Below are 13,245 nucleotides of genomic sequence, written 5' to 3'. Positions count from 1 at the left end.
GAAGTGAAAGGTTATTATATGGGTTTACTGGGCAAACCCAGATTTTATAAATAATTGCCTGTCAGGCTGTTCAAGATAGACAAACACAGAGCAGACCAACAAAAACATGATCTGTCATATTTCTGAGAGAAATGTATGTTGAGTCTTCATTCTCTGGGACTTTAAGGAGACCAGTAAAAAATAAGTGCCAGTATTTTTCCTGCTTATGCATATTTTGAAATGTAAAATCTGGGAGAGAGACAGCAACAGAAGGAATTTAGATTCCAGTACCCAGCGCCTGAAATGGTTTCTTCTGTCTGTATCCCTGCAGATCGAAACCAAATACAATAAATGCTGGTGTTCTTTTAAAAAAGTCTGGATGTTTACAGCAAGCATATAATTTTCCATGATTAAGGATGCCAACAAAAATAAAGAGTGATGATAAAAAGAAAAGTTTAATCATATATTTCAAGAAGCACAAATGGAACATCAGAAAACTTCCCCCTCCCTCGTTTAATACATTGTACACATTACTTTTAGTCCTTTACACACAGAAAATTTCCAGAAAACAGAAGTGTAAGCAGATAAAAGATAAAAGCAATTTATGAATGGCAGCAATATTGGACATACGACGTTTACTTTTACAATACATTGGTTGCAAAGAGAATTTTTCCATTTATTTAAAAAATACACATATATTTAAAGTTTTTGCAAGCAGGTCCAAGAGAGCAGGACAACAAAACCACCTACAAACGACCACAAGAGGAGCACAGAGCAGAAGTGAAAAATTAAGACCTCACATACTAAGCACAGAGGAGGAGGATGGCTGCACTATATAAAATACTTCGCTTTCTCCTTTGATCCCTTGAGTGCTCTGTATTAACTTGAGGCTTAAGTTGAATTCCAAGCCTGAGCTCAGGGCAGATGAAGACCCCTGATGTGTGGATACCACAGGGACACCAGCAGGATGTGCCAGCAGATCCTGGTGAGGGGCTGAAGCAGGAGCCCTTTTCCCTGCTCAAGCATCATCGTGGTTAGCTCTATATTTGTACGGTTTTTACGGGAAGAAATGAATGTGCTTGTGAGGCCAGCAAAGGCTGGAGGAGCAAAGGGATGGGAACAAACACAGAGGCAGGGACTGAGATTTAAAAAAAAATAAAAAAAAAATCTTGAAAACAAACAACGTTAGCTAAAATATATATTAAAAAAAACCCCAAAAAACGAAAAAGAGCTGGTTTCTTCTTTAAGCAAATCCAACAGTAATGCTGCCTTTGTCAACAACAGGGACAACATCTGCTTCCTGCAGCAAACGCTGAGCAAGTACACAACGTTAAGCCCTTGCCTAGAACCACTGAGACAGACACAGTTATTGAAACACTTTAGAATGTATTTTTCCAAATAGGGATCCAATCCAGTGCCAAGTCACTGCAAAGGCTTTCTTTGATTTTGGACAATGATGGCTCAAACCTTAGGAGATGCCAGTACTGAAAATTTGGGTGTGAGCACTTAGCCCATCTTTGGGTCTGCAAAAAGCCAAGTCTCTAACTGGTAATGTTTAGTTTACCTGAACTTTTTCTGAGTATTTTTGCATCCAAACTTGGTATGGCTGTCATCAAAATCCCCTCACTGGACTGAACTGGGTTATCCTCTATGAACAGATATTAATTGAGGGAAACAAGTGGAAATTAGTAGAAAATAGAGGGAAATAGTTTTTGTTTTTGTAAAAATTGCAAAGAAAACTACATAACCTTTATACAACCTAATGAACAACCCAGTCTATATCTGGCCTCTTCCTGCCCCATCCTGCTTTACAAAAAACATCTTTTGGAGAACATACAGACTTCCAGACACTTAAATAAAAATGACATGGCAGTCAGAAAGTCCCCTGCAAACTCCAGCATTGTCTGAGCTGCATTCTTGTCCACCTACACCCTATCCCAAACATCCTGCCATTAATTAGCTAAATGTTCCAGCTAGTAAACAAGAATAACGATTGAGGGGGCTGGAAAAAGAGACAGAGACAGCCAGCAGATAGTCACAACAAACCAGCCCACTCACTGGTACATGGAGACATTGGAGCTTGTATTTTTTTTCCTTCCATGGAGGGGAAAAGAAAATCACCTTAATATAATACTGTCTTTCCTGTTGCTGCAGCCACATCCACATCAGCAGGCGAGAAAAGTCATCCCATTCCTGCGGTAGGCACTCTGTCAGGGAAAGAGAAAATCTGCAGTGAATTATCACATCAGCTTCAACAAGGGAAGGAGGCCGAGAGAAAGGCAAGGCTTTCTTCCTGTTTTGTAGGCTATTCTGGCTGCAATCTAATAGTGCTCTTAATCTGAACATTTCTGGTGGGGAAGCTGTAAGCAACCACTTTGTCTATTAAAAAATCAGTGTGGTTAACAAGTGGTTAGTGACTCTATTTCAGGAGAGCAAGAGATAGGCAAAAATGTAACATCCTCCTTTGTTAACTGCCTGCAAAATAGAGGAGGCCAAAAATACACCATTATGCTGAACCTGTTTGTCCTTTATAAGCACTATTCACCATGTTCAAGAATAATTTCTAAATTGCCTGAATACTCTATAAATTGTTGAATAATTTCAGTTTTCCAAGCTTAATTTATAGTCTGAGTCTAAAGTTATGCAAACAGACACTGGTATAATCCCCACCACTCCAAACCCAAATTAATCTTAAAGACTCTCTGGTCAGTAGGAAATAATTTGATATCCCATATACTGTAACCTGGGATGATGTGTTTCCAATGGTAAAGAAGCACAGGAGTTAAGTGGCACTTGAGAAAATAATTTTAAAAGATCCTGTGACACTGACTGCCTAAAATACCTTTCATGCATTTTTAACAGCTTTTTCTGAATCAATATAGGAAACTATACCTTTTAATGTCACTGAAAACCCTATAATGTAAGGAGATATTCTCAGTTTAAAAATACTTTCTTTTTCTATTAACATTATCTTTAAAAAAGCAAAGAATTTTAAATAGTTTTGCTTTATTTGGTTCACCTTCAGCAGCCATCCTGTTTTAAAAACGAAAATGTAGTCATCTATTTCATTACAGTTAGTGCTTCATCAGATTTATTTTGTACCTCTTCAGTTGAAGCACGTAGGAAGTGCCATATATAACCACCATTTTTAGTGGCTCTACCAATTTCCTAATTAATTTCAGCCAGATCAATTTATCCTCTTTTAAACTAGAGTAACATTAGGAGCAAAGGATAACCTCAAACAACTTTGGGTATAAATAGCATTTATACTGAACTGTAAAGAAATAATTTCAAAAGCAGTAAGGATGTATTCAGAGAGACGTTTTACAGACAGTGAATATGCAAAAGGAAATATGTACAAGATGTTCATTACAGCAGCCTTTACATTAACACCACACTTCAGTCTGGAGATCTAGCAGCATATGGCATTAAAGTTGAAGAGCAGAACATCAGCTCTGGGATATACAGCCAAGACATGACAGTATCACCACAAACAAAACACAAAATAAATCCAAAGACTCTATATCCAAACATGAAATACCCAAAACAGACTAGCCAATAATTTTGAAAGAATCCAATATATTACCACAACCACAAACAGAAAAGTCCAAGGCAGTTTGGATGTTCAGCTTGCCCAAACCATTATGGCTGGCATTTGGAAGTCAATGCAAAAGTAATGTTTTTAGCTGCTTGACCCTGATAGTTTCACAAGGCTTTATAACCCAAGCAACAACCTTTAACACATAAAACAAAATATTCAGGACTAGTTTAGTTTGCTTGGAGACAAATGATCCCAAGCACAAAGCTGGATCTACATGAAAGATAAAAGGCTGAATTTTGCAGAAGGAATTTTGGTTGTGAAGCAAAGTTGGGCTTGGCTGGGCTCACCTGGGAAATAACGAAGTGTAACATTTTCCAACATGGGCAGTGTTGTACAGCCAATTATATCCCTGCAAAGGTCATTTCAGAAGCCAGTTTCATGGCAGGCAGGATAACACCTTTGGAGAGTTGGGCACACCCACTGGTCTATATTTAGTAATATAACAAGTGCGGCTATAGTTAGGATTGAGAACTATTTCCTACCTCATTCCCCCTTTCACATACTTTAAAATTTCTGAAACATTTGCCCTTGGGCTGAAATTTCCTCTGCTTTAATCTCTGCCTGAAGTTCACTTTCTTTGGAAAGGACCAACAAAATTCCTGAAGCCATTATGAAGTACAGCAATAATGAAAACAACTCATTTTTTCCTTCCCAAGCCAGGCAAAATGTTTCTGATATATGTAGATTTTATGGAATTTAGCCATAAATTGAAGCATTTTACCCAGAAACCATCCACACCTTCAACCTCAGCATAAAGGTAACTGTTTTGAAAATCAGGATTTCAGAGGAGGGAGTTTGATTCATCCCATTCCATAACAAGGTAACACTTCGTTCTCATTTTGATACATTCCTAGATAATAAAGGTTAACCTCCAAAATACTTTTTATGCAGAGCAAAAGTATTTTACAGACATCCCATTTTTCTGAGTTATACCAGATATCTTTTAAGATCTATACAGCTGAATTTGTGATACTGAAAGGCAGATCTTTACATGCCAAGAATCATGAAGAGAAACAGCAAGATGTTTTTCATAAAATTCACATGTGTATGTGCCCTTGCAAGAGTTTAGATGTATGTGGCATACATTTAATGTGGTTGGAGATAATTTAGAGGGTTTGGATGACACTTCTGGGTGCTTTATGCCACTTTGGCAGCATCCACATTTAATTTATTTTATTTTTTTAAAAAATATGATTATTTGGCTCAGAATTACAGATAGAGGATGATGCAGGCTCTTGATGTGGGATTAAAATAGCTGTATCCATTTTGCTGGATATGTCTTGCTGTCAAGAGATAACATGAGTCTATGGACTCCTGGCTCCTGGAGCCCTTTCTGGAAAAGTGTCTACTGAATCCAATTTTCTGTGTGTTCTCTCTTAAAATTTACTACCAGGCTGTGCTCTGACTTTTCCTGCTGTGGGCCGAGTCTCTGCTATGGCTGAAGTTCTGTCAGCCTCTTGCTGTACCCAATATGTGCAGGGGTGGTAAAGGGACCACCTTTCAGGCATGGAGAATCACCTAACCTGGCCCAAATTATACAGTCTGCCTTCCCAGAATGGCTTCCGCACCCTGAAAAGGTGATCTAACATTATCTGGCTAATCTAGCTCCCATAGAAACACTTCCTGCTCCTTGATATCACATGACAAGCTTTTTCTTCCTTTTCTCTGACCTCCTTGAAGGTAGAAGGAGAGATTGCTGCCAACCAGACAGAGGATGCACAGGCTGTGACAATGTGAAAGCAGAAACATGACCTTCATCTTGTCCAGGCCACTCTTACCACCTGCTCCAGTTTAGGGGAGATTTGTGATGATTTTGCTTCTTTGTCCTCATTTTTTAGTCCTACCCTGACCTAGTGGGTCCATCCCTGCCCATGGCAGTGGGGTTGGAACCAGATCTTTAACACCTCTTCTAACCCCAACCACTCTACGAGTCTACTCCATGAAGGCATCTTGTAAAGAATCTTCTCAGGCATCCTCTATATAGGAATGCTCCCTTGAAAATGTTGCTCCTTCAAGTTGTCAAAGCACATTGGATTCTGACACAGGATCCTCTCTGGAAACACTATCAATATTTAATCAGTGAAGGCAGGCTTTTTTCCAACAATCTGAAAGGAGGCACAATGAAGCAGGAAAGATAGGCAGTGTTCACTGCTGTCACCTAAAAACAACATCTTGCTTTGCCCTTAGTTTGGTGAAAGAAGGAAAAACTAACAGCTTAAAAAGCCAGCATGACACAAGGCAACTTGCCAAGCAAATCCTCAAATTTAATGAAAAATCATCCATTTTCTACTCCCTTTGTTTCCAGTACCATTTCTCTCTGGCAGTGGTAGCCCACGGCAGTGTCATTATGAAGGACCAAAAAGAACTACTCCAAGAAAAGGGCAGCAAAATTCCTGTCCTCACAGCAGGTCCCACAAAATGGGACAGCTTACTGAAGAGTTCACAGGACAATTTAAGGACAGATAATTGTGTTCATTAGCAGTTTAGGACTAGGAGGATGGCTTTAAACTGAAAGAAAGCAGGCTTAGATTGGATATTAGGAAGACATTGTTCCCTCTGAGGATGGTGAGGCCTGGCACGGACTGCCCAGAGAAACTGTGGTTGCTCCATCCCTGAAAGTGTCCAAGGCCAGGTTGGATGGGGCTTGGAGCAACCTGGGACAGTGGAAGGTGTCCCTGCCCATGGTAGGGGATGGGAACTGCACGATCTTTAACATCCCTTCCAACCCAGACTGTGATTCTACCATTTACAGAAACAAGTCCCAGCCAAACATGAAAATGTGTAAGTACTCCTCAATGAGAGAACAGAGTAGATTAGAATACCAAGACTTCTGAACAGGCACCTCAGCTAGAAATGGTTTCCAGTTAACAATTTACACTAGCGCATAATTTCACAGCTGTAGCATGATGAGAAAGAATAATTTTGGCAGGAGAAAGAAACAGCTGTGATTTTTGAGTGGGCTGAGGCTTAATTTTTATTTGGGATAAAATTTGGAAAGTCTGGGGTAAAATATCTCCAGCGGGCACCTGAGACACCAAAGTTTATTGGGCCAAATCCTACATTGGTTTAAGTTTGCAGTTCTCCTTGCATTAAAGTTAAGCACAATGTCACACTGCAGGCCTGTTGTATCACTTAGAGACGTTAAATCCTGAATTATAAACCCTGTATAAGTCAGTTACAGAACAGCATTTATAAAACTTGAAGTTTCCTTTTCTTGGTGTCCTCTTGTATGTGTGTGGGCAAGTGGTTTAATTACAGCTCATAAAGTGGAATGGCAGACAGAGACATCCAAATCAAAGAGCAAGACCTGGCTGAACTTCATTAGCAAACATAAATGCAAATAGGCACATCTTGTTTGTGACATGCCATGGTCCTTTCCGCCTTGGGTAATTCTACTCTATTCTCTCACATTTGCATAAATGTAAATCAAACCATATGACTTGAGCAGGTTTGTGATAGGGGAATCATATGCAAAACTTCTTTCCATGAAATAATTCTCTTTGTGCGGTCTTACAATGTAACTGTGAAAATCAGGGAGGGTTGGACCTCAGACAGTTGAGAGCCTTTATTTAAGAACAGTGGAGGGAGCCCTGCCCTTTAAATAAGAGACATTCTTGGATCAGACACTGGCTGGCAGGATGGAAAAAAGGATGTAGCATTAACTTTCATTCCATTCCAAATAACCTGGAACCCATAAACCACCAAGATTCTCTAATTTTGAATCTGCTCCTTTTCTCCCTGTCTCTTCTTTCCATTTTATTTGGGAAATGTTAACTTTGAAATTTCATTAGCTTGCCATAATATCAAACAGGTCACCCTGGACAGATTCATAACTCTTTGTACATAAAAACATCTAGATTAAAATCCCTTCTCTAATTCTTTAATACTTCTCTTATTTTTCCCAGCCTGAACAGACAAACCACATGCAAAGAAGTGTCAGCTTATTTAGAGATTAAAATAATAATTAGTTTATGAGGCAAAGTATAAGCAACATTGTTTGAAAGAGAAAATCCATGTGTTGTTTAGAATTAGTTGCTTCTGTTTAAGTTTAAATAAATTCATGTGGATATAAAGTCTATTTATTAAAAGTGCATCCATGTTACAAAAGAAATATAATGGATAATTCTCTCTCCAATTTAAAACAATAGCACTGAATGCTCTGATTCCACAAACCCATCTTTAATCAGTAGCCAAAGCACAGATGTCTGATATTACTCAAAGGATGCGGGAGCGCTTCATGTCTTGTAATGTCTTGTACATGGTCAGTAATGAATAACACACCCCAAATATGTATCTATGGACACCCAGGTTTAGCACATTACAGACTTACTTGTATGATGCTCTGGCTGATCTGCCCTGCTGTAGCCATGAAATCTCGTGGATTTCATTTATGATGAGGCCAGACCAATGTGCTGAGAGCTACAGCATCCTTTTATCCGTATGGTAACAGTCCCTCTGGAAGCACAACCACATTGGTGCTTACACTAGATCCCAGGAAACCTCAGTTAGGTGGAAGGAATGCCAAGAGCTGCATTCCTGAGGTCTGTTCCCTGAGTCCTCAGCCTGGTGAGACACCAGGGACAGCCACAGTGTCCATGCCAGAGTACCTGCTCTCAGGAAGGGGCTGGAGATCACAAGACTTCATGTAGGTATCCACAAACATCATGCACTGATAAAAGCACTACTCCAATAAACCACCCATCAACAAAATGCTTCCCAGCAAAGTCAGCTCTGGGCTTTGGTTGACCTTTTACCTGCCAGTGGCATAAACTTCTTAGATAATTTTGTAAAACTGGACTGCTGTGTATAGGAATGGGACATATACAGGACATAGCATCCAAGTCTGTTAAAGAACATACTCTAGATCTCAACTATCCAAATTTTTTATTTTTGTTCTCTGCTTCTGGGATAAATGACATTCCCAAGGCTGATGGAAATGTAGGATCACTGGAAAACAAGGACCAAATATTTTCAGACACCCTGTGTAGTACCACTACTGGATGGAGAACAAAATGTAGGGCTTGTACTGCTCTCTGTGTATACTGTCCTCCAGTGTATTTGGCCAAAATTGCAATGCTGCAGTTAACCAGAAAATGCTGCTCTCGGGGCTGGGCCGGTATTGTAAAAAAGAAAAACAAGGCAAAAGGATCATGGCTTCTGTTGCAGCAAGAACTGGGGTGTGGGAGTGGGGTACCAGTGTCTGCCAAGAGAAAAAAGGAAGAAAATTGGTGGGGAGAGAGGGATCATTTTAAGTCTCTCAGAGGGTACTGTAAACAGTGGAGAAAGAAGGAAAAAACGGAACTATAAAACAATACTTGGCAGCCAGCTTTGTAAAACAAACATATTTTCACAAAGTCTTTCCCATCACTGCCACCAGCTTTAATGGGCTTTATTTGTCTGAGAGCAAGAAACTCTTTTTAATTGTCAGAGGAAAGGCGACGCTGCTTTGCACTGTGATAGAAATTCCTGTTCTGAGCCCTACTTCAACCACACACTCCATTCACAGTCAGGGTGAGGAATGCCTTCCCCCAGGCTACAAAACCTGTAGCAGGGCTCCATCACCTCTTCCCTGGACAGCATTAGCTGCCTTTCCTGTGCAGAAAGTTGAAATCCAGCAAGTTCCTCTTGCCTTGGGTCTAATGGCCCGTAACTGTCTGCCCAGGACACACTGCTGACAAAGTACACAGCAGGTCTCCATCAAGCATCAGACCTTGATGGATATGACCTGTTGGAATCCAGAATAATTGGTAAAGCTTAATCCCCTCACCAACTGGAAAGGCAGTGGTTCCTGAGTGTCCCTGATCTCCTCATGAGCAGTGCAATTAGTTCACTTGTATTTTTACTACCTCACTGGTCAAAACACCTGGAGTTGTTCAAGGATCAAACTCTCCCTTCCAGTGCCTCAGCTCACTGCTTTCTCTGCATGGCAACAATAATGTACACATGGAACTTTATTATATCTGAAAATTAAATTAAAGCTGTAAGTCTTGAGACTTTAGGTATGATTGGACACTGAAACCTCTGGTTGATGACTCAGGGCACTACACAGTCACAGCACTCCCACGTGAAAATACACCACTAACAATAAAAATCTCATTCAGCCTGAGAGCAATTCAGCACCAAACAACCTGGATGGCTCCCTGTCTCCAGGGATAACTGTATTTGACTTTTTAAGGTTTTCTTCTGCTATAGAAGCTCAGGGTTTTTTCTGTAGGAAGTGACAGAAGAGGTTAAATTCCCCTTCTGTGTCACCACTGCTCATGACCTCAGTATAGGACCTAAAGAGCAAATTTATTTGGAAACAATATGGTGTGGTACAGTCGTCTGAGTACAAGGGTAGGAGCCAGGGCTGGGCTCTGCTCCCAGCTCTGACACTTACTTGCTGTGTGGCCTCAGACAAACCACTTAGTGCCTCAGTGCTTCCATTTCCCCTGCCTTTGAAACAGAAATACTATCACTCACTGAAAACCTTTTTTTGAGGATTGCTTGATTACAGAGCTAATACATGATACTTTGAATATATTGTATACTATGCCATAATTATTATTTTCATTGCATTATATATTCCATTGTAATGGCTAAAATACCAGATATATAGAAAAGGATGCTGAAATTGGCAGCTATTGCATAGGAGGAGTGGGTATTACTTTGAAATTAAATTATTTGGGAAACCAAGATAGTTCACCTACATTTTTCCCTTAAAACTGTTGAAATTGTAATGAAAAGCAGCATCTAATGACATTTTGCAACACACTTCTCCCCTCCTGAAAGCATCCTGCAAACGCTCTCTGCAGAGGGCACAGCACCTCTGCTCTCTGATTCAACAGAGCTTTTCAGTGGGGAAACGAGAGCCCAACCAACAGCTCGGGTCTGTGAAGAGAGGAATTTTCTCAGGCTGGTGGCAGCACTGGGGTACAGCCACTTCTCACCCTGCTCAGCCCTGACTGATGTGCTCTGTCTGCAGAGGGGCGCCGGCGCACCGGAGCAGTGGGAGGTAAGAGGAATTAAGGTAATGCATCAGTGGTTGCCAGTGAAAGAGATGGGAAGAGGGGGGAGAAAAAAAAAAAAAAAAGAGGCAAAAGAAATATACTATTTCAATCAAAGTCTGAAATTTGTAGAAGTGGTTTTGGTCTCAATATAGAAAAAATATTTATCCAAGAAACTCCTACTCGGGTGCGAACATCCTACTTCTAGTGGGATTTTGTTTGGCAAAGTGCTGTGAAAGAGTGGAAGCTAATACAGAACATGTCTATAAACAAATATATTTATTTAGTACAGATTGACACATTCACTAGAGTATTTCAGTGATTACACGTGTAAAACTATTTCCTATAGTGGTTTCCTTTTGTGATTCTGCTAATTTATTCAATCCACCCCATTTTCATGCATTGAATGTTATGAGCCATTTCAGCCACCCAGACTGAAACGCATTTGGAGACTACATCCCTGTTTTTTCATTTCATCATCTACACATAATTATTTGGTGATATTAGGCATTTGAGCTCAGATGGAAGCCAACCAACATTTTAATAGCTTAAAAATTACACAAAATGAAGTTTGCCCTGAGGTTAATGAATAAAAGCAAATCTTGAGGCTCTTGCTCAGTTTTTACTCACTCTTTATTCAGGCAAAAGTTGAGTCAATTGTAGGTTGGACTGATTAAAACCAGAAAAACATATATTTGGACCTTTCTCTCAGGTAAAACAGAATAAATTACCTAGGATTAGGCTGCAGAATGGCATCCAATCGATCTTTCACATGTATTTCTGCAACACGCTGGAGAAAAAAATCCAAGTGCTAAGGCGGTTAAACCAGTTAAACCAATATTTTAGCAGCAGAAAAAATTATTATATACTACCAGGTTTTATGACATTTATATTAGAAATAGCCCTGAATCAAAATAGGTTTCCTGGTCCCTCCTGGACTTCTGAAAATCAGGATCAAATCCAAACTTAAGAAATGGTTCACTAAATATGAAAGCCAAATGCATCTATCCTTCAAAACAAAGCTCCATCCTTAATTTGAACAATAATCCAGGCATGTATTGATACAGGTATTTGATTTTTGATGATGGTAAGCATTTATAATTTAGGAAATTAAAAGTTTTCTTTAATTACATTCAGGATGTCCTACTCCTTATACAAAGAATGCAATATGCCTGTAAAAAATACAAAGCAGAGCAGTTAATTGGTTTGAACAGTTAACACTTCACCAGTAATTGGTGATAATCACAGAAGGATGCTTCTCCCTTAAGTCACAACCCATTAAATACTGGGCTAGTCTTGGAAAAGTAATGACACATTTATCCCATTCAAGTCAGATTTAAGCATGAGGATTTGGAAAAGAAAGGAGTATGAATGACTGATTTCTTATGCAAAGCAAACAGAAGAAGGAAAAAACAGGTAACAAGAATGAAGCGGTCAATGTGTAGATGTGGCAGTTGGGGACTGATTTTAGTGCTGGGCTTGGCAGTGCTGGGTTAATGGTTGGGTTCAATGATCTTAGAGAGCTTTTCCAACCTAAATGATTCTATGATTTGTGTAAAACACCAGATCCTGACTGGGTCTGGATGACTGTGGCCCTGCTCACTATCTCCTGCAATTCAATCTCACTGCTGAAATATGCTGAGCACATGAGGAGCTGGACTCTGGGATGGCTTTGTTTATAAAGGAATGAGTTGGGACATGTGAAGAGGGCAGTCCCCTCCTGGCCGCCACTCAAGCTTCAGAGCCTGGTCCTGCTCTCCCCAGCATTTCCTACCTACAGGACAGAGGAGAGCCCTCACTGCACTTTCAGAGAGCTGCGGGCAAGTTCTGGGCTGTAAGAATGCACCTTGGGATCCCAAGGAAGTGAAGGCTTTTTGTTACATTATACTTTTTAAATGGCATCATATCCACAATCATATGTTGGAAAAGCTGGTTCACAAGTGGACATAGACTTCAAGTCTCTCTAATCTATGGCTCAAGTTATCTTGAATCTTTCAAAATGTCTTTCTGTCCATCTGTTTCTTACCTGCCGAACATCTTGATCAAATGGGTCATCTCAGGGACACTGGATGGTTGCTGAGAATAACAGGATTCCAAGATGTTCTTCCTAGAAGTGACTAAAAATTCCTTTTGGTAGTTGCTGACTGATTGTTTGTGGTTGGGGGTGGGCAAATAATATTAACTTTGTGAAGCAAATGAAGTAACTCAACAGACTAAGAACCTCCATGCTTTAGACCCCCTCCACAGACCTAATTTCATATGTCACTTCCTATGGCACATGATACTTAAATGAAATTTATTTTGAAATGCAAGGACAGACCAATGCCATCAACAATATCTCAGTGGTTTGACCCATCACATCAAACTCTCTTTTCTTTACCGCATCTCATCTTTTTCTCTTGTGTCCAGTTTAAGAGCAGACACACATTTATATGCACATCTATAAAAGTGATACTTGTCTGAAAACGAACTGGCCAGGCCACGAGATTCTTCTGGCTGATTGCCATTGTTCAGTCACTATATATGGGTTTAGGAATAGGGAGATGGATTACTCGCTTGTAACCCCACCATGGGATTTTCATGATATCACAGCCCATATTTTTTTAATAATATCGGGGAATATTTAAATCCTGTATGGAAGTTTTTTCATACATACTTCTTTGATGTTAGAACATTTTG

At 39.9% G+C, this 13,245-nt stretch overlaps 1 protein-coding gene across 2 annotated transcripts in view; it reads right to left on the bottom strand.

Moving 5' to 3' along the window:
- Positions 1-412: 412 nt before the first annotated feature.
- The window catches only part of SUPT3H (SPT3 homolog, SAGA and STAGA complex component), a 253,602-nt gene continuing 240,769 nt past the window's right edge, over positions 413-13,245 (bottom strand). For both annotated transcript variants that reach the window (XM_088052748.1, XM_088052750.1), the window contains one exon: positions 413-2,186. In XM_088052748.1, coding sequence (XP_087908874.1) covers positions 2,145-2,186 — 42 coding nt within the window. In that variant the 3' untranslated portion in view covers positions 413-2,144. The remainder of the gene's footprint in view (positions 2,187-13,245) is intronic.

This window comes from Pseudopodoces humilis, chromosome 3 (genome assembly GCF_049639895.1).
Source record: "Pseudopodoces humilis isolate 2021_Gansu_Grassland_sample_001 chromosome 3, ASM4963989v1, whole genome shotgun sequence".
NCBI classification, from domain to species: Eukaryota; Metazoa; Chordata; class Aves; order Passeriformes; family Paridae; genus Pseudopodoces; species Pseudopodoces humilis.
The sequence above is the reverse complement of the archived record's forward strand: the minus strand, read 5'-3'. Positions and strand labels throughout refer to the sequence as shown.